This window comes from Equus quagga, chromosome 1 (genome assembly GCF_021613505.1).
Source record: "Equus quagga isolate Etosha38 chromosome 1, UCLA_HA_Equagga_1.0, whole genome shotgun sequence".
NCBI classification, from domain to species: domain Eukaryota; kingdom Metazoa; phylum Chordata; class Mammalia; order Perissodactyla; family Equidae; genus Equus; species Equus quagga.
In genome coordinates, this window is record NC_060267.1 from 114,007,257 (window position 1) to 114,029,806 (window position 22,550).

General features: G+C 35.8%; 1 protein-coding gene across 5 annotated transcripts in view; it reads right to left on the reverse strand.

Annotated features, from left to right (window-relative positions):
- Window positions 1-4,430: 4,430 nt before the first annotated feature.
- The window catches only part of CHL1 (cell adhesion molecule L1 like), a 214,199-nt gene continuing 196,079 nt past the window's right edge, over window positions 4,431-22,550 (reverse strand). For all 5 annotated transcript variants that reach the window (XM_046668608.1, XM_046668627.1, XM_046668592.1 and 2 more), the window contains 7 exons: window positions 21,304-21,419; window positions 20,960-21,164; window positions 20,627-20,749; window positions 17,533-17,712; window positions 13,455-13,586; window positions 11,190-11,262; window positions 4,431-8,090 (listed from right to left, as the gene is read on the reverse strand). In XM_046668608.1, coding sequence (XP_046524564.1) covers window positions 7,874-8,090; window positions 11,190-11,262; window positions 13,455-13,586; window positions 17,533-17,712; window positions 20,627-20,749; window positions 20,960-21,164; window positions 21,304-21,419 — 1,046 coding nt within the window. In that variant the 3' untranslated portion in view covers window positions 4,431-7,873. The remainder of the gene's footprint in view (window positions 8,091-11,189; window positions 11,263-13,454; window positions 13,587-17,532; window positions 17,713-20,626; window positions 20,750-20,959; window positions 21,165-21,303; window positions 21,420-22,550) is intronic.

A 22,550-nucleotide genomic window follows, 5' to 3' on the forward strand; every position in this document is an offset into this window, starting at 1 on the left:
ATACTTTCTATGTGCGGTTTGTATCACTTTGAAACGGCTCCATCTAGTGGTTGGGTCTTTTAATTACATCTTTTATTAAAACGGTACACTTCATTATAAGGTGATTCTACTGTTTAAATTCATCAAAGAAGCATGTGTTGTATTTTTTAAAATTCACTTTAAAACATAGTTGATTCTCAACTCCATGTAGGAATTTATTGTTTTATAATATAAACATTTTCCCTGTGGAATTATAAACATACATCATAAACATTGTAATCATCATAATCATTCTGATACATGTTGTACCGCAGTTAACTTCTTTGTATGCAACTTACTGAAGTTTACCCCCCCCAAAATGTGCACTGATTCTTATAACTGCAAATACTGAGTTACTTACTGAGTTACATAGTTGTTTTACAAAACATTAAAAACGACTTGCTTTCCTAAAAGCACAAGGGAAGGCTTGGTATCAGCTTTGAAAAACACTTTTTTTCTTCTGTGATCAGGTCTGCTGTGCAGTTTCGTGTTTTTGTTTAGGCTGCTTTATAGTCTCTTGTATATAATTGAGGTATAATTTTCATACATTATATTAGTTTCAGCTGTACAATATAATGATTCTATATTAGTATATATTGTGAAATGTTCACAATGTCTAGTATATTCTAGATACATGCATATTTTTAAAATATAAAACTCAATTCAATAGATTTTGATAAGCAGATTAAGTAGGTGTTTTTCTTACTATTGTTTATTTCATGGTTTCCCATTTGGTGCTTTAGCTCGTTCATTTACCCTACAGATATTTATTTTGGATCTCTTATGCTAGGGCTGATTTCGGTTGTAGAGGAATGAATAAGACAAAGTTGCTATACTTGTGTAGCTTACACTGTAATAAGGGCAGAGAAGGAAGAAAAAATCATGTAAGAATACAGATTAATAGGTGCTGGCCCAGTGGTGCAGTGGTTAAGTTTGCACATTCCGCTTCGGCAGCCCAGGGTTCACCAGCCCAGATCCTGGGTGCGGACCTACGCACCACTTGGCAAGCCATGCTGTGGCAGGTGTCCCACATATAAAGCAGAGGAAGATGGGCACGGATGTCAGGTTGGTGCCAGTCTTCCTCAGCAAAAAGAGGAGGATTGGCGGCAGATGTTAGCTCAGGACTAATCTTGCTCAAAAAAAAAAAATACAGATTAATATAGTAATGACTGCTATGAAGAAATAAAAAGAATAATGCAACAGGGCCTGATCACTTTAGAATCAATAACTAGAAAAGTCTTCTCTGAAGAAGTGACCTTTAAACAGACTATAAGCCAGTTTACACAAGATTTGGGAGAAGAACATTCCAGACAGAAAAAACAGCAATTGCAAATGTCCTTAGGCATGAATGAGTTTGACTGGGTTCTAGAAACACAGAGAAGGTCAGAGTGGCCAGAGCATAGCTTTGGGGGAAGAATATAAGAGAGAGAGTCAGTGAGGTAGGCAGGGGCTAGCTCATATATGGTCCTGTGGTTAGGAATTTGGATATCGGCTACATTTACTAAGAAACGTTAGTAAAATCAGATTTATACTTTAGAAAGTTCACTGGGATTGTTTTACAGCTTGGAAAGAAGGGCCAAAATTAAACAAGAAGACCAGTCGTAGGAAAGAAATGCCTTTGCCTTGGTTTAGGGCAGTAGTAAGAGTGGTACAGAAACATGAATGGATTTGAAATATATTTCAGAGTTGGAACTGATAGGAGGTGATGGAGTACAATGAAGAAAAGAGTGACCCAAGAATGATTCTAAGTATTTGGCTTGACTACTTGGATGGATGGTGGGGTCATTTATTGAGATGGTAAAAGGAGTTAGGAGTGCAAACGGAGACTTCCTTCATGCATCTGGTTAGCATTTTCTCAAATGCATTCATTATTTGGCATATCTGCTCCTTGTGACTCTCATTCATTTATTTAACAAATATTTAATAAATGAGCATCAGATGCCAGGCGCTATGCTAGATGGTTGATATTTCCAATAAAAATGAAGATGCATTCTCTGCCCTTATAGAAGCTCTAGACTATTCAGAGAAATAAAGATGGTAATCAAATACACATACCATAAAAGTAAAACTGCAACAGTGATTAGTGCAAAACATGAGAGATACATAATATTATCATACATCAAAATATAGTGATTTGACTTACTTATGGAAGCCGTGGGAAGTTTTCCTAAAGAAATGACATTAAACTTGAAAGCAAATCGGTGATTCTGTGAAGGAGAAATAAGAGATTCAAGGGCCTCATGATAGCAAGGAATTTTCCAAATACTTGGAGCTGATGAAAGACAAGAGCCTTAGCCTGGATTCCTTGATAGCAGAGGCTGCAGCAATCAGTGTATAGGCTGCTGCTAATTTACTAGGGAGTGCAATCCTAATAGACCGGTATTAGGTATGAGGGAAAGGGAGAGCGAGGCAGGGAAAGACAGAGAACCAATAGAAGGTGCACTAGTGAATTGGCCACTGTTAAATGCAAATGATTGCACTAATCCATGGGACTATCATGTACAATAGAGAGGGGAGGGGACGTGGGAGAAGAGAGAAGTTTGAAATTTACTCACCAGCTCCCTTCTCTCTTTGGACAAAACTTTGCCCCATAGGTTGTTAATTTCTCTATGCTTCCAACTTAAGCAGGAGTGGGCACCTGGTGGGGTCTCATGGCATCTCATGCCATAGTGGCTAGGGAAAAGCCCCTGGCAAGAGGTGCATCATGAGCACTAGTATTAATTTCCACCTGCATTTAGTCAATCACAGTCCATGCCAAGCTGCTCACTCCACCAGTGGCTGGTATGAGACAGACACGGTCTAGAGACTCTGAAGCAGGGCATAAGAGGTATTTGACGCAATCACTATGACAGGAATGGAGAGAGGAAGGGAAGAACGGTAAATGATGGGACTTGGGAGCTTAGCAGGGGTCTGACCATGCAGGACATTGAAGACAAACTGAAGCTTTTTATTATTATCTTAGGAGTAATGGAAAGCCATTTTGGGGAGTTAAAGCAGGGAAACAGCAAGAACAGATCTGCACTTTAAATATCACCCTGCCTGTATAGTAGAGAACAGATTGGAGGGGGAGCCAATGGACAAAGAAAGACCAGTTGGCATGAAAGTGGTCCAGTCAAAATGGTCACAGTGCAGAGCAGTGGGTGGATCCAGGAGATACATAGGCAATGACATCAACAGGATTTAGTGAAGGATTGAGCATGGATGAAGGGAGAAAGCTTGGTATGGAGGATGGTGCCTAGGTTTATGGCTTGAGTACTTGGATGGATACCACTGCTGAAAATCACTGAACTGTACAGTTGGGGGTGGGTGTTGAACAGGGCTGGAAGGGGAAAACTATGCATTCACCTTTGAAACATTAAGTTTGAAATATCTTTCAGACATCAGAGAGGAGATGTCAAGTGGGAAGTCATATATAAAAGCCACAGATGTAAGGAGAATTCTGGGCTAATACTACCTTGAAGTCATCTGTCTGCACATGACAATCAAACCCTTGGATGGATGAGACATGTTAGGGAGACAATAGAGTGGGAAAGAGACGCAAGATTGAGTCTGCAAGAACTCCAAGGTCCAACAAGTTTGGATACCATATTTTCCTCCCGGAGAATTGCAATGCAGCAAATTTATCAGCCTATTTCAATGACTGTTTTTTAGATTGCACACATTCAACTGTTTTACACATATTGTATTGACTGTTTACCCCTATTGTATGTTTTGACCACATAGCTTAAAAAGAAGTTTCTAAACATGATCAATAAGTTAGCTTTAAACTCAAACACCTTTCTTTTAGCATTTCTAAGAGAATGTGGAGGAACGAAGGAATAAAACAATATACTAGAGTATAAGGATTATGAGCCTGCGTTTTGGAGTCAGACAGCCCTGGGTTTAATTTCTAGCTCTGGACCACGCTGGTTACACTCATCAAGTTATTTACCCATCCTGTGCCTTAATTCTACAAACAGAGGATTGTTTTAGAGGCTTAGTGTGACAATATATGTACTTAGTACACATAAAACACTTTTTAAAAATCAAACTTTTCAATAGGTTATCTGCTGAGCCAGATTGGGTGTCCCAATTACCAACTAGCCTTATTTGAAAGTATGGCATATTGGACATTTTCTTGAACAGTGACATTTCTACATTGTCTTAAAAATAATCAAATGAATATACATTCATCTTAATTCTGCATTTATCATAAGTGTAGAATTTATTGGCATGTTACATTTTGTAGATGTTGATGATATTAAATGGTCTATTTGTAAATATAGTCATTCAAATCAAAATCACTTCATGCCTCATTTGTAATTTATTAATTTATTCTACATTTATAGATATTCCGGGATCAGAGGCAATTGAAGATAAAGTTGATATGTAAATTCTTATTCTTCTCATCTGGATAGAAAAGGATACAAACATTTTTAGAGTACATGAAGTCAAACTTTTATTTGGAAAGTTGAATTTCATGTATAATGAAAATATTTTTAAACCATACATATTCGTAAGCATAATACAAACACCACCTACAATACAAACACATTTTAATAAAGTTCTACTATGAATATTCTCTAAGCCAAAAAAAAGTCATCAGGTAAACCAGTTCTACATACCTTTTATCTCTTTTGATGATGTAATCAAACAATTTAAGATACAAAACAAAGTAAACTTTGGCTCAACCCTACTCATTTCACTATGGGAACACTAGGATATATACTACCACAGATTACAAACCCAATCCCTTTATAATCAATTTAAAATTGTTACAAGAATCATATCTTAATGGCATGTAAACATACTTAGGGTTTCAATTGGCAATTATGTTTTAAATGCTTAGAAAAACACACCAACATTTCTCATTATTGTTCTCTCTTTAGCTCATCTCTTCCATGAATATAAAATAGGAAAAAAATATTATTTGAGACTTCCAGCATAATTTCATTGTGCTTTACACTTTTATAAATATGGGTACATCTAAAATATCAGATGCCTTTATACCAATAGAATAAATCCACCAAATTCACATTTTCTTATAAATACACATGCAAAATTAGTGAAAAACACTTTTGTATAGCAAAGACCCTGCTTAACTTTCTTCTGATTAATCACTTCTGATGGCATATGCAAATCCCACTGCTCATTGAACAGTAGACTTATTTTATTTCCTGTAGATTTGTTTTTCTATAAAAATATATTTATGTGCTCACAGGAAAAAAGTTGAATTGGTATGCATGGGGTGACTTTCCAATACATCATTAGATTAAAGGTTTGTTTATGAAGTTAAAAGGCATCTTAGCTTTTATCATTTTCAATTTCTTTTCATTAAAAAAACACCCTGTGACAAAGATAAGGTAACTGAGATCATCATTAGCACTTTATAGCTGAGCCAGTTTGAAGCAAAGGGGTCAAGCAACTTGCCTATTTATGTACAAAATCAGTGCTGGAACCAGGAAGAGAACTTGGGTTTTCCCAACTCTTGGACAGCTCCCTAGGGACTCACCCCCACCAACAATCCTTGAGATGATACACAATCTATGACATTAAAATAATATTGACAGTAGACTAGAGAAAGTCAGTCAGGGACCTATTCCTTCTGTGCTGAAGATTCCCAGTAGAAGCCAAATGGTATCGAGAAAAGGTAATAGAGAGTGATAGCAAAAGGAAGTCATAATGCAACCTCATTTTTCATATCCATAAGTTTTGGCCATTCAGAAAATATAAGCAGGAACAGTCTTATTGCTCAACCAAAGGAGAACTTTAAGATCTAGGCAAAGAAAACATTTCATTATTTGTGTGAACTTCTAACTTAAAGATTGTTAAGTCTTTAAAAAATCTACTTCTAATGCTTTTTTCAGATTACCTCCAACCTACATGATTCTCTTAAAATCTTTTTGGCTAATGGCAAAGAAAAGAGCTAGAATAATGGTAGAACTAAACTCGTAAGTCCCACCCTGGGCCTCATCAGCAGCTGAGTACCAGAAATTCCTCCCAGATAAGTCAAAACCTGATGATGCCTCCTCCAGAAAAGATGTGCCTTAAAAATCAGATGGGGATAAAGCTCAAGGTGAACTGATGGATGTGTGGATCCTCATACTCACAGAAGGTGAGGACCAAGATGCCTTCCCTCTTTGGAAATTCTTATTTGGGGAGTGTGGTCAAATCCTGAGCCCATGAAGTATTGTTTTAAATAAGACATTCTTTTGCCTCCCATGCATTTTGGAGGACACACAGGTTTAAAACGAGAATGAGATATTCCGAGTGGATTATTGCATGGACCATTATAAACATCCCTAATTTTGGTCCACAAGAAATATAGTGGGCTACATAAATCAAAGTTAAGGAATTAACAATATATGCCCATAGCTACAATTCAAAAAATAAAATCTCTGAGTCAATTTCAGTTAAGCATAATTAAGAATTTCATAGTAAGGTTAAAAAAAAATGCTTCCAGAAAATGAGGAGTTGAACCTTGAATTTTACTGACATGCATGCACAGTCCTTCATACTGTTTCTAAACCATTTGAATGTACAATCTTAGAAGGATTAGTAGCCCACATCAGGAAATAAATTCCCTGAATTTGTACTGACTTTGACAGAAGGAGAACATAGAAAAAGACTCCCCCCTGAAGATGTTTAAAATATGATATAGGCAAACATATGTATAGGAATTTCTACTGTAAACAGTTTTTCTTTTGGGGGGCTGGGGTAGGAAAACACTTGACAACAAAAATTTATTTTGAAAAATATGAAAACATCTCCCTCAATATTTATATGACATTTTATTTTGAGACTGTTGGAAAAAGCAATATAAGAACAAAACCCAAATGCTTTATACAAAATCTTCAGTTTTGAAACCTCATGTTATAGGTTGTAGCTCTGAAATGATGAAAAATTGTATCTTACTATATAACTCTAGCTATACAGACATGCCTGTTAATGCTCTTCTTCTCACTTCAAAATAAAACACATCTATATTTTAAATTGTGTAAATATTAACATAATATGTACAATGCATTCATGAAACATATGCAAGCATACCATTATATAAACATAGAACAAAGGTAAAAGCAGTCAATTTAGAAATGGAGATATTTAAAAGATACAGTTATTAGACTCCAGCATCATGGACACCTCGTGCCTGTTCTTTCATAAGATAGCCTTCTGACCACTGCTTCCGTTGCAGCTGAATTTAGTTCAAGAAAAAAACAAAAACAAAGATGTTGGCAGATGTGATAACTGATAGAGATAACAAATTCCTATTGAAACTGACAAAGTTAGAATTCTCTTTAAACATGACCATCTCTGGGCAAATAGTTAGGAGCTCAATAAATACTAGTTGATTGTTCGCCTAAGACTTCTACTACTAAAAATTTAAATAACTTTAGACTGTATATATTCAATGAACTGTTTTAATACGACATTCATATTCCTCTTTACATTTTAAATAACCAGTTTGCTTACCATCTTTTAAGACAGTTCTCAGAGACTGAATACACATGTGCATACAGAGAAAAACCCACAAGGTAGCAACATCTATGCAAACACAGTGAATAGTAAAACCAGGCAAATACGGAGGACAGGGAGTGGATACTTTGGATTCAGTTGAGGTGAAACTAAATACAAGATTTGTTTTGTGTTCTGCATTTTGAGCACCTGAACAGAAACAACAACATAGGTCTGTAGTGTAGGTATTTTATTTTTTCAAGGCAGCGCTATTGTTCTCAACATGATAGCAGGATGTTCGAATTCTAGATGAAATCTTCTGCCAATACATTTCTATTCCTATGTGAAAGTTCTAGCCCATTTGAACAGATAAATATGGAAGCTTGGTATGAACCACTGATGTTGTTTACATGCGCTGTGTTTATGCTCGGAGGGGAAATGTTGCTGTAGAACTGCCATTGCTTTCAACAGATCCTTTCTCCTTAGACCCAGTATAAGCGCCAATAAATGATCCATCTTCATTGAATAGGCCATGGTCGCCTTCTCCATACTCAACTAAGCTGTCAGCACTTTCTGTTGCCTGCATATCCCTGTTGAGGGACCGAAGACTTCCCTTGAGAGGTTTTTCATCACTGTCACTAGAAAACAAAAAGAATAGTTCAACAAAACCTAAGATAAGATATTGCCATAAAGCAAACCTCACGCAGCAGGGCTAATCGGTCTCATAATTTTCAGGATATTCACATTATCATTGAAGATGGAGAAATAAACCCACAAATGACACTTCCACAAATAAATGTTTAAAAAGTCATAACCAATTCACGTCATTGTGAGTAACTGGGAAACGATTTTTATTATTCATAACACTTCCGCTTCTCTTCAATATTGGGAGCCTTTGTGGGAAACGCAGAGCTTCAATCTGTCAACATACATATAGGACAGACGCTGTCTCCCTTGCTTTCATGAACTTTCGGAACTCGTCGTCAGCAAGTTTTGATCTTCTGTCTTTACCTTTGATCCTGTACATTCCCTCGAATCCTTGCAAAAATTTCTCTTTTGTTTAGGTTAATCAATCAAATTCTGTTTCTTATAACAAAGGAACTTTCTTTAATATAGTTTAAAACTCAGGTTTGTTAAATGAAAAAAAATAGCCGGCATTTTTAGAACATAAAAACTACAAGTATCCTATATTTTTGGTCTGGGTTTTATTCTTCAACAAAAGCAACTCTGAATTAGTAAAATGTCTATAAAATGATACCTTTTTCTAAATTTCTGATGAAGATTTCTTTTAAGTACTGACTACTGTCACACTGTAAAGTTATATACCAAATTAAATGATTTTTATACAATTTTAAAAATAAGAATTTGGAAAAAATATAATAAGAATGTGATTAGCACTTTATAATTTGTGGTCGTCACCAGTGCTCCTCATCAAATAGGTCCAGCTCTCAGCTGTCTGGAAATATGGTAGGACGGTACTTCTTTGCATGTGACTTGCTTTGGCCAAAGAAAAGTGAGCAAAGGTGACATGGGTCACTTTACAGCCAGTCCTCAATTTGCCATGTTCTATCCCACTGCCGTGGTGACCCTGGATGTTCACCCACCAGCCAATCACTCCTAAGTGACCAAGATGACCAGAGCCATCTGCATTGGACACACAACTTGAGAAAGAAAAAAAGTTTGGGGGCCAGCCCTGTGGCCAAGTGGTTAAGTTTACTTGTTCCACTTTGGCGGCCCAGGGTTCGCCAGTTCGGATCCTGGGCATGGACCTACACACTGTTCATCAAGCCATGCTGTAGCAGCATCCCACATAGAAGAACTAGAAGGACTTACAACTAGGATCTATAACTATGTACTGGGGCTTTGCAGCGGGGGTGGGGGGGGGGGGAAGAGGAAGATTGGCAACAGTTGTTAGCTCAGGGCCAATCTTCCTTACCAATAAAGCATAAAAAAAATGAAAAGAAAAATATTTTGGCATTGTTTTTCACAGCAGCATAACCCAGCCTATCCTGACTCATACAATAACTGGCTCCAGAATTGGGATTCTACAGTTACAAAAACAAAACCAACAAACAAAAGCAAGATATAGCATTGGCTTGGGTTGGGGGCCAGGCAATGAGTAGTTAAGACACTATTTCCAGAAGCTGGAATGATAAGAATTCATGTTATACAAGGGCACAACATCCAGGAAATTGTCTTCTGGGATAACTTGGAGACTAAATAATGTTCCTGATGAACATGTAGTTTTAGGGAAAGAGGATGGAACACATCTTAACTCTGATGGGATGCCAGGTGAAATCGTTTAGGGGGTGATTTTCTCTGTCTCTTTAAAGAAGCAGCAGAGCATGGAGAAATTAGTTTTTTGACAAGGCACTGTCCTAGTTTTCTTGCCTGTAAAATTGAACTAGTAATACCTGTCTTTCAAACAGTCTTTAAACTGTTTCCAACTGTCTTCAAACAGTTGACATTGGTCCCCTGTGAGCCTTGCCTTGTGGAATTTGAGCCACAATTTATAAATTTGTAAAGTTTCAAGTTTTTCTTTCTCTCTCTCTCTTTTCCTCCCTCCTTCCCTTCCTTTCTTCCTTGCTTCTTCCCTCTTTAATGCTCCTTATTCTGGAAAGAACTTAAAGTGATTTATCAAGAAATAGAAAAACATAAAGAGAGTATTTACCAAGCAGGAGAAAGAAAGGTAAGTATAGAGCAAAGTAGAGCCTATGATGAGGCTCAGATGTATATCAGTTAATGCAAGATAGCTAATCAGAGTACTCTTTATCCCTGATTATAGCAATGGATGCAGGCATGGCCCAATCTGGGCCAATCAGGTCTCTTGTTTGATATGGATCCTGGTCTCATGCATGCTAAAGGCCATATAAGCCTGGAAATTGCAATAGCTCTCTTGGCTGCAATATACAGAGGACGTGACAGAAAACAATAGCATCCCAAAGAAGAAGAGCTAAGGAATGGAGAGGGTGGAAAGGGGAAGATGGAGAGAGACAACAGGAGAGTGGGAAGAACAACACACCCTCAAGAGCTAGCCGCCTCATACCAGATTTCTTGCAATTTCTCCCATGTATGGCGACACACTTTTATATCCTCACATATTTGGTCATGCTCTGCTCAGCAGCTAACAGTAACAATCTTTTTCATCCTTTAAAGCCTAGCTTATTTCTTTCAAATGATCCCTTTCCAAAACCCATCCTAGGCAGAAATAGTTGCTCTCTTTTTTGCTCTCTTATTCTATTTAATTAAATACAGCTATTGGAATAGAAAAGTTTTTTCCTCTGCAGACTAGGTTCGTCTTGAGGACAAGGTTTGTAACTCACTCACCTTTGCAGGTACACCCAGCAGGTGCACAGAATATATATTTATGGATGTAAACTGAATACAACCTGGGTTCATAATGGCCATGCTGAAGAGGGACTTCATATATTTTAGCTGCCCCAAATAGATATTCAGTCTAAATAAAAATAGTGTCCTTTGCATAGCACATAGAGCATCAAGAAAGTTTCTTGGCACCACTTCTCCCTAGTTTGCAGTTACAACCCCACGCCTGCACACAGAAATTCAGCTGCTATCACTTAGGTAGGCCCTATTTTTACAAATTGTTCTCTATAGGGGCATTACAATATAGTCCTATAAGCTTCATTTTAATAATAAACACTTCTTTTTGTATTTTTAAGCTTATAACCTGATGAATATGTGTTTTGATACGTTTTAAAATAGAACATTACGTTTACCTGTATTCACCAAAAGTTTCATCTTTTACTGACTGAACTTCTGGATCTGGATGCAAATCTTCCTTTTCTTTCACTAAAAAAAATAGAGGAGAAAGTAATACAAATAAATTTTACAGACATATTAGCAATGCTGTTGAAAGATGAATAATCAATAAGAATAGTATTGCTCAAATTTTTTGATCCTAATAAATCAAGTTGGGGTGTTTTTTCTTGTTTTTTTTTTTTTTTTTGCTGAGGCAGATTCATCCTGAGCTGACATCTGTGCCTATCTTCTTATATTTTGTATATGGGTTGCTGCCACAGCATGGATGATGAGTGGTGTCGGTCCATGCCAGGGATCCAAACCTGCAAACCTGGGCCACCAAAGTGGAGCGTGCTGAACTTAAGCACCACGCCATGGGGCCAGCCACCTAAGTCAAGTTTTTTGTGGTTGTATCTACAACTCATCAGTTATCCTTCGCTTAAATAAAAAAGAAAAAGGATTTTCTGGGTTCTCCTTATTTGTCATCAGAGTTACAGAATGTTGTAGATTTTCATGTGACAATTTGATATTATATGGGCAATAAATCTTACTGGAAGAGTCAAATTTAGTTATGGCCTCTTAATGAAGAGCAAATTACTAAATATTCATTTTGTTATCCTAAACTTTTTGAAGATGTCATAGGCTCATATCAGATCTCTGCCTCTAAGCTAAAGTGAATAGAAGAGTTGATTATGGTTGTTCTGCTCTTTCTCTTACTCAAAATTGCCTCAATATTCAGAATATTTAGGTCTGTAGTGACATTTTAAATTAGACATTCTAAATAGTGGGATATAGAACAAGGAAGTTCTTGCTTCACTTTAATAGGAAAACAAACAAAGTCCTTCTTCGCAGCACCTTTTACTACTGCTTGCAAGGATCTAGAAGATTCTCTCAGTTGTCCTAAAATGTGAAGTGCTGACTTATTTTTCCTTTAAGAGCACCATTTGAGAAAGCTTCTTTAGAATTTAGAGCCACACTTCACAAATGAGTATTTGTTGGGGATACTCAAAAGGAAATGCTATATCTTTTTAAAGTTTCCAATTAATGACCTAGAACATTCATTAGTCATTGAAAATCGAATTCATAATAATTGAGTCTTCACAGGAAAAAAAAATGAGATCTATCATTGCATAAATTTTCCAAGTCATTTTACAAAATATCATAAATTATGCTCTTGTTTGTTTCTTTGACTGTTCAATATACATAATAGGCTCCCAATAAATATTTGCTGGACGAACCATAAGCCAGTAAAGAACTTCTCACTAATCTGAACATCATCAAACTAATAGCAGTAGGATCTAAATCATTCTCCCTATATAAAAACACCATGACTAGTAAGCAAAAATAATAATAGCAACAACTATATATATATAAAAGATAAAATAAATTTGAAAGTTGAATAAAATTAAAGCCAACCATTATATTAGCTAGGATGGTTTTTATTTATGTTTTGTGTACCATTAATTCAGGAGGCAGTGTATCCAATATATATCATGGTAATAAGAAATGCATTCCCAGCAATGGTTAACTCTAACAAAGTTGACTAGTGGAGCCAATACTATTAGAACGCACTAGTGCAAAAACTCTCTGAGTGATGAATGTATAGAGATATACTATAAATAGGTCCATGGGGCCGGCCCCATGGCCAAGTGGTTAAATTCAGACACTCCACTTCGGCAGCCAGGGTTTCACTGGTTTGGATCCTGGGTGCGGACACCACACCGCTCATCAGGCCATGCTGAGGTGGTGTCCCACATACCACAACCAGAGACACTCACAACTAGAATATGCAGCTATGCACTGGGAGGCTTTGGAGAGAAGAAGAAAAAGAAAACAAAAAAGAAGATTGGCAACAGATGGTGGCTCAGGTGCCAATCTTTAAATAGGTCCTTTCTTCTTGAGACATGAAAATATATGAGTGTGACTTCATAATATGTCTTCGCAACATCTCAACATCTCTGATATTTTACAATAGAAAATAGAAGCTTGGAAATATTGTAAGCCTCATTAGAGCCTATTTCAAGCACTAGAAACTAGAAAACAAGTTACCATCTGGAGATAATATTCTAGACTACACATAGTCCCTTTGGTCAGTTAATATAGGGATTTCTTTTCCTTTCAGTACACTGTATATCTAATCTGCTAATGGAAATTTGACCTAAATAACTTAATAAGTCTCTGAAGAACACCTCCTAGAAAATACTACTTAATAAATTGAAAGTCATAAAAAGAAACACTTTTACCTGAGTACTTTCCACCTTTGTTCCTCTTCACAAAGCAAACAGTTAACAATATTAGCGTGAGAAGAGCAATCGCACACATCAATCCAATAAACCAGCCTTGAGTGGAGATGTCATCGTATAAACCAGCATATTCTGTTGTACAAAGAGAAGTCACACAGTGAATGCTAGAAAGGCTCTGGGATTATGCCCCTTGGTGGAAAATTAAACATCATTTTTAAACATACAAAATAGCATCAATATTAATTTCCTTTGAGCGACCGTAGAGGGAATGTGATTTGAAGGACATTTCCTGGGGAGAATACTGATAAATCCTTCATTCTTGATTTAGAAAGGGTCCTCTCAAGTTGCATTTGGTTCTGAGGATAAAAACCAAAGAGGAAAGTGGAGGCAGACGAAGTTACATACAGCAGCAGCCACAAGCAAGCAAAAGCACAAGCCGCCTTGGTTATATGCAGGTTGTCATGGAGCTTCTGTGTTTTTATTTTGTTGTGGTTTTCTTTTTAGTTTTGTTATTAACATGTGTTAATCAGGAGGAGATATTTTTAGGCAAGTACTCTGGTAAAAACAGTAAGGGATAAATTGGACCTGGGTAGAACATTTTTCATTTTGATGATTTTAAAATACTACGCCAAAACAAATTGAAACTCTTTTTTATAGCTAATGGACTCCATATTTTTATCTTTAATATAGGAAGAATGTAAAATGAAATAATCTACAGAACACAGATCTACTGTCTAATACTGCCCCAAATATAATCTCGTTTCTCACCTCTCCCTCTTGTGTCAATTACATCTTCAAAAATGCTATTGTTATCAACCCAATTCTTAGTCAATAGACGAACTACATGTTCAGCTCCCGGCTCAAATACCTCTACGGGGTGAATCTTTTGAGTAAGATTTACTCCTTCTGATATCTTCCCGATACTTTTACCTAAGAAATGCACACAGTTAAATCAAACGAATTGTTTAATCATTTAAAAGCAGGACATGAAAGGTGAAAAAATATTGTTATTTGAGATGAATAAAAAAGCCATTTGTAGCATTTTGTTTTCTCAGGTAGTTTTTGAATTATCAGGTGATCAAGAAAATCAACATTTCAAGATTTTCTTTTTGAACATAGTGAAATTGAAGAAATGAAATGAACTTAATTCATGTCCTTTTAAGATGATGTACTGGTTGATGAAATGGTACTATAAATCTGCCCAGTCAAGTGAATGGTTCAAAACCAAACACGGACTTCAAAACTCACACAAGGTAATTTAGTGCAATTGGACTTTCACAAATCTAGCAGAAAAAGGAATATGACCATTTTGGCTTATAATTGGAAGTATATGACATTATAATCCTTACTATGTATTACTTCTTTTTGCCTTGATCTTCTCCATAAATATTGATAGAATAGTAGGATAATATGGTCATATATTAAATATTTAAAATTGGTAGAAATTTAAGGTACATAAAGTGCAGGTTTATAGGTACATTTAAATGAAATGCAATGAGATTTTGAAAGCGTTTGAGAAATTAACATTTTTCAAAAAAGAAACATGAATATGTCAATATATTAATTGTAGAATCTCATAGCAGCAGATAAAAATGAGTCAATTAAATATATATTTAATTTCTGATCTTGCAACAAGATATCTAAAATATTTTTGAATTTTATTGATAATTTTGCTAACCAGAAAATATTAACAATTTATACTGAAAATAAAATACATTCCATGTTGAGAATATTGGGGGTTTTGAAACTCTGTTTTAAATGGATATATGTTACATGTTAAAATTTAGTTATAACTTTTCACTTTAGAATAGAAATTGACCAAATAATTACTGATAACAAAAGGGCTTCATTAAAAAATGGTACTATGGGAGAAATCAGGCCACTTATATTAGTTGAGCAAAGCCTTTAAGACTGAGCACCATTGAAACAGAATGCAATTAATTTTGACTTTGAAAAACAGAAGTATTAGTATAACATTAAGTAGAACAAGCTTTTGAAAAACAGAGCAAAGCAAGTGTTTCTTATTCAAACCAGTAATGACACAAAAAAGAATATTTCTGATTATCTCCCTCTTTTTCCCCATCTTAGATTATGGAATGGGAGCCACCTGAAAATTGGAATGACAGCCTGAAAATAATTTTAAAAAAGGTTGTGTAGCAAATCCCATTCTCTGAATAATTGTCAGATGACCTTAAACTGTGCTATCGAGGCAAAGCAAGGAGAAGAAAGATACACAGAAACAGATTCCAATTTGGCCAAAAGTTATCATTTTTAGAGTGTTTAGTGATAACAAGATGTGTCTCCTCAGTGGAAATATATATATTTTTCTTTTTTGCAAAGATTATGCTGAAATCCAGTGGGAAAAGAGATTACAGTTTCTTTCCTGTAAATATGGCAAGATATGCCTACGGAAGAGAAATCAGTGTCAACTAGGAAAGGGGCAGTAGCAGGAATACTGAAAATGCAGATTCCTGAAAAAGAGCACAAACATAGTAGTAAGAAACATTTGCAAATTACTGACACATAAGACAGTGAAGACATTTGCTGTCAGACACTCAAGCACATTAGTTACATCTTTAATTGGCTGAAGAGATGTAGCATCATTTATAAAATCATATCAACAGCATTTTCCATCCTCTAAAAGCAATTTTTGAATTGTTTCATGAACACAATCAAGCCCAAATTTTCCAAATATTTCGACATATATTAGAATGTGTAACTACTACAAAATTGTGTAGGCCATTTTGAGAATATTTTTTTCTCACATGCTGCAAATCTGCAAGAATGGGATTAGCATTTCTCACGCATATTATAGTCATAGTTCTAACGAAACAGAAACCCTCTCCATGCCTTCAAACCCTGTTTTTAAAAATACAGAAGTTGCATATTTAGATTACTACTATTCTGACTTCTTTTCTTTGTAATGAACTCTCAACGCCAGTTTGAACACTTGAGAAATAAGATCCTTTTAGTTACCAGAAAGTTTTCAAACATCATTTTTAAATCTAACTTTTATGAGTAGGTAAATGAGTTCCTCACTTCACTGGGTGTGTAATTCATCCTTGGAAATAATTTGTGGGTCTCTTGGGAGAAATTATGTGAATATATATACTTTTCCCATAAAAGAGAGTTTTGAGTATGTGGGGCATCTGAGGAAAACATAAGCCCTTCATTATCTAGATGCAGCAAGAATAATAAGAGGGAGAAACAACTAAACTGACAATAAAGATCAGAGCATAACCATTCACACAAACACGTTGATTTCCAGTGATTCGCAAACTTGAACATATTTTAATGTAGATCTTTTATAAATGGCAATTTAATTTTCTTCATTACTATTTTCTCTTTTCCCATTGATTCTACCTTTTTTCTAATCTAAAATTTGGATTTCCTGTGATTCATTTCCCTTTCTTACTCCACCTTCTTATTTCTTTCCTGATGCCCTGTTGATATCACAGAAAGCTTAGCAGAAACAATGATAAAATCATAACTGGAGAAATAATTTGGTAAAGGAAATAGTTCTGAGTTGGAAAAAAAATAGAAAAGTGCAATTGAATTAGGAGGATTTTCCAAATGAAACTACAGATTTACGGGCTGTTTTCAAGGCAGTTATTTGGCATCAACCAGTAGACAGTAAAATAAAATTGATGTATGATTCAATGTATATATGAGTCAAGACACAGAAGTGAAATGTATTAGATTAGTGTTGCAAAACGTCTATGAGGGCAAGAGACATATATTTTTCTGTTTGGAAACATTTCCAAAAGAAAAATATCCCTCTACTAACCTTATGAATAACTTTATGACCTTATGTCCCCCTATTTTGATTAAGTAAAATTATAGTTCCTGACCTTAAATACACCAAGGCTATAGTTTGATGCTGTTACATAGAAATCCATAAATTGAGTCAATGTGAACTTTACAAACAAGATAAATAAATTCTGTATATATGTCAGTGAAAAACAAAAGGTCAGACAGATTGAGATCGCAATCATTTCTAATTTACAATGACAAACGTAGAACATTCTTTTCAGTGTAGTTGTTTAAAAAACTGCATGCAGAAGCCTCTGGTACTTACTCCCTTCTCCTAGTGTGGTACTTTCCTCAGTGATTGGTTTTCCACAGCCCTTTGAGGTGCAAGCCCTCAAGTAGAATTTGTACTTGGTAGCTGCATTGAGGTTTCTGAGATGCCAGCTAGGCTGTGATGGAGTTGTAATGTTGATATCATTTAGTTCTCCAACCTCATAGGTGTCATTTACTAGAGAAATAAACATGAACAATAACACTTCAAATTTCATAGTCTTAATAATTCAAGTTAGGTTGCCTCTTGTTTTCCCTTCTGTGAACGCTTGTGATATGCAAGGCATTATCTTAATTATTCATAGCCGTCAATTCATTTAATTCTATGAGGTAGAAACAATTAGTATGACTATACCATACATTGTAAAACTGAGGTTTGGCAAGAATAAACACCTTGCCTAGATCTAGGCCAGTAATTGGCAGACTGGGATTTATTTGAATACAAACCACAGCCTTTTGACTCCAGAGTCCATGTTCTCAATCACTTGCCATACTAAAGTCAATCATTCCACCTCCATCGTACCTATCAAAATGAGAGACTCTTCTCCATTATCATATTTTCACTGTATCTTTGACTTAAGCACGTTTAACCTCCTTTGGGGGGAATAATTTGGACAACGATCTATTTGTTTTCTATGGTTTCGAGTTTAATATGTGGCACCAAATAAGTACTCACTATATGTAGCATCAATAAACTAATTAATAAATTAAATATTTTAAATATCTACTGTGTACTAAGCACTATGTAAAGTGCTAAAGGGAAAATGATGAATTTAATAGTTTCTTTCAAAGAATTTGTAATCCAACAAAGACATGAGATTTGTGCAAGAGCACAAAGTGCTGTGGGATTACCAATAAGAATAGTCCAAGAGATGAAATGGCACATCTAAGATCATGCAACCACTAGCGGCAGGAAAAGGATTAGAATAAACCCTCCTGACTCTCAGTCCAAGATACCACATACGAAAACAAAATAAAAGTATTTTCTTTGACATAAAAATGCCTTCCTTGTTCTGTATAATGCATTAGATCAAGAAAAACGAAAAACAAACTAAAGATCCAAATATTGGAAAGAAGAAAGCAACATTATCAAACTTTATGAATTATCTGAGAATATTGCTGTAAAATATCACAAAGTCAATTTAAAAACTACCACAAACAATGTAAGAATTCAGGAAAGTATACACAGAGATCTCATATACATAATCAGCAACTATTTAGAACATATAATAGCAATAAAAAAGATAAACTAAAATACTTTGATAACTTGCTATTAATGGAAAACAAAATAAGTATACAATTAAATCATTTAATTTAAAAACAAAATAAGTATACAATTAAATCATTTAATTTAAAAATCCACATATCAAACAGTACAATAATCCCAGAAATTGTTACTATTTCAGCTTTTTCTCTATATATTCCAAGAACTTGTTTCTAAAGTAAATTTAAATCTTAAATACAGATCAACATTAAGGTTGGAATTTAATTCATGTTAAGTTTCTTTATTATTAGGATAAAGATAAGGCATATCTTTACCAAACAAATTGACATTTAAAAAGTCTTCAATATTTCTTCAGTGCCTTCTACATTTTTGAAAACCAGTTCACAGAATTGTGTAGGCTTAAGAGCTCAAGACCTAGAATAAGATTGATCTGGGTTTGAACCCTTGCTTAACACTTATTTTACTGCATGACTCTAGGTAAGTATATTATATACGCCTCAATTCTCTTATCCATAAAATAGTGACAATACAGACCTTATAGATTTCCTATTTTAATGAAGAAATGCAAGGAGAATACTCATTACTGATCCTGCTACAAACAGTCACTCAAAAATGCTAAAATTAGATCAATATCCTTGATCTGTTGGGATTACAGCGATACGAGCCCACCTCAGAGCAGGCCATCAGAAGCTAAAGATGGCACCTGACCTGGACTGCTGCAAGACTTGAATTGATGGCAGAGTGGCACATCAGGGCTATGATCAAGTTAGTTTTTCCAAGCAGTGTAGACTGGGTTTCTGTAGTCCTAGTGTTTTTTTTTTTTTTTTTTTTTTTTTTAAGATTTTTTTTTTCTCCTTTTTCTCCCCAAAGCCCCCCGGTACATAGTTGTATATTTCGTTGTGGGTCCTTCTAGTTGTGGCACGTGGGATGCTGCCTCAGCGTGGTCTGATGAGCAGTGCCATGTTCGCGCCCAGGATTCGAACCAACGAAACACTGGGCCGCCTGCAGTGGAGCGCGAGAACTTAACCACTCGGCCACGGGGCCAGCCCCAGTGTTTTGGTTTTTTTAGGAATGTATGTCCTCAAAGTCTAAAATCTTCTATGATCTCAGTCCCCTCATTTCCATTTTGAGATGATGCTTAGATGTGAAGACTATTAGAGTGGGAGGGGCTATGATTAAGAATGACATGATTTCCTCTAAACATGTTCTTTTCAACCCAATGGCAGAGCAGCATCTGGGTTTAGCCTATTTTGAGTAATAGTTGAAAACCAACTCTTTAGTTTTCTCGATATTTCCTGCCTGTCCCAATAGGCTATCAATAAAGGACTCCACAAATATAAGTATATTTAGGGTTGAGACTGGAAACATACATTGGAGACAGAAGAGAGAGTGCAGTGTGGAAGTTACCTGTGCTTTGAATCTGCATTACATCATTTACTAACTCTTTTCTTTGGCATGTTTCTTAATTCTTAAGGCCTCTCATATACAAATATCAAACTCATGTTTTCTGGTACTCATTGGCATATTGCTTTTCTTCTGTAACAGGGTTTGGCAAACCTTTCTGAAAAAGCTAGACTGTGAATAATTTAGATTTTGTGGGCCATTCAATCTCTATCACCGCTACTCAACTTTGCCATTATAGTGAGAAAAACTTAAATGGGTGCATATGGCTGTGTTCCAATAAAACTTTCCTCATAAAAACAGGTAGTGGGCTGGGTTTGGCTGCAAGCCAGCTTACAGGCCCCTGTGCTATAAAGAAGTATGCCGGCCTATAAACCATGATCATCAGATGCTCAGCATAACAAACCAAATACTCAACCAAAAAATGAAACAACAATAGGTTAATCCGATTCAAATCTTTACTTACTTATCTGGTACTGTAATAGATAGCCAGTTAAGTTTCCATTCAATTTTTTAGGTAGTCCCCAGGATAAAGTGGCAGTGTCTTTATTAACTTTGATGACCTTGAGAAAAGTTGGCTGTTCAGGTACTAGAAAACACAAGACCAAGAAGAGACACTCATAAATTGGTAAATTTCTAAAAAAAACCCAAAACCATTAGATTATAATTTTTCAGAGAAATTGAGAAGTTAGCTCATATTTGAAGTACATATTAATTAACTACTAATAAGAGAGGAATGTTTAATTTGTTCATTGGACAATTCCTATGTTGACATTATAATACATTGTTATTCTCTCACCTCCTTCTGGTGTTTGAAATGTATAAGGCTCACTTTCTGGACCAGCTCCCTTTGAATTATAGGCTAAGACTGTTAAGTGAAATTCACTAAAGGCATCTAGGGAAGGAACCATTCCATAGCTTCTTTGTCCTGAAAATCTCAGAATGTTTACTTCTTTGGGATGAGTTCTTCCATCCAACAGACTTTTTGTTTTCCACCAATTTATCTGCAATGAAAATAGGAACCCTGTAACTTATCAGCCATGTGGCCACAGTGGCAGATTCTCTTTTGGCTTCTTCTGAAATCAGTTCTTATTTGCAAGAAGATATTAACTCAACAATGAGAAGAAAATCTAAGATAAAAACCTGATATCCTTTCAGATGTCCATGTACTCTGTCCTTTGGAATCGATGACCAGGTAACTTTAACTAATGTGCTGTTTATAACGTCCACCCCATGGATCACTGGAGCCGTATCAGGATCTGTTAAGCACGTAAGAATGATTAGCTTTCAATAATCTCCAAATGTGATTATTAGGAGCTTTTTCAAAAGGTGATTTTTCATATTGTTTATTCTGAGGAAAGCACTTTTGTGAAATCAATTCCAAATGGAACCAAGAGAGTTTCTCATTACAGAGGAGTTTCTCAGCCCACACAGGTTTCCAGGGGAAGAGGATAGTCTGTTCCACACTGAGAAAGGTCACTCTCCAAATGGATACAAGTGGGCAATATAACTGGAAACTTAAAACAATGCCCAGGGAAATACTCTGTGGGCATTTTGCCTTTGGAAGGTGAACTATAATATAACTAAAATTACTTGGGAGTTTGATTCATATTAATAACAACAGCTAACCTTATTTGAGCATGCACTATGTGTCAGGCACCATTCAAAGGGCCTTACCTGGATTGGCGCACATCATCCTTAGAACACTCTATAAAGTAGACACATTATGCTCAACCTACAGGGGAGCTAAACACATGCAGAGCTGCCAAGACTAATATCTTGGTACACGGTGATGTGTAGTTTCATTTGTGTAGAATTTAGATAGCAGGTGAATAAGGAGTTTTCATTTCACATTTCCAAGCTTCTACTCTTAGATCAAAATATTACTTTGGATACTGGAAGAACAATGAGAATAACTCCTAACGTGTAGTGATATGGAATGCTGTGTCATTCCTTTTTCCAATAACCTATTTGCAGGAGTTATTAAGGTATAAGTATTTAATAGTAAGATCATATCTCATATCACCAGTACCTCAAAACTGTTTGTGTATCTGTGTGTGTGTTTAATTCTATACACAATCTGGGTCTGTATCTCCTCTGTGTGAGGAAGGCTCCAGACATGTCACTGAGTCGGTGGCACAGCAGCAGGTGGCTGCCAGGAGGGCCTTGACAAGGAAGGGCAAATGTAATTGAAAACCTTATGACAGTTATGCTGCCTAACTGATTGCAATGATGATTCCAGGTCTTTGATTTTCAATATAGAAATAGCTTTATTGGAAAACTGAATATAATTAAAACTTTCAAGGTACATCCTAACCACTCTATACTGATCAACTGTCCTGCAGTCAACCCTAAAGTAGGAACCATGTGTTCTGTTTCATTTTATCTCC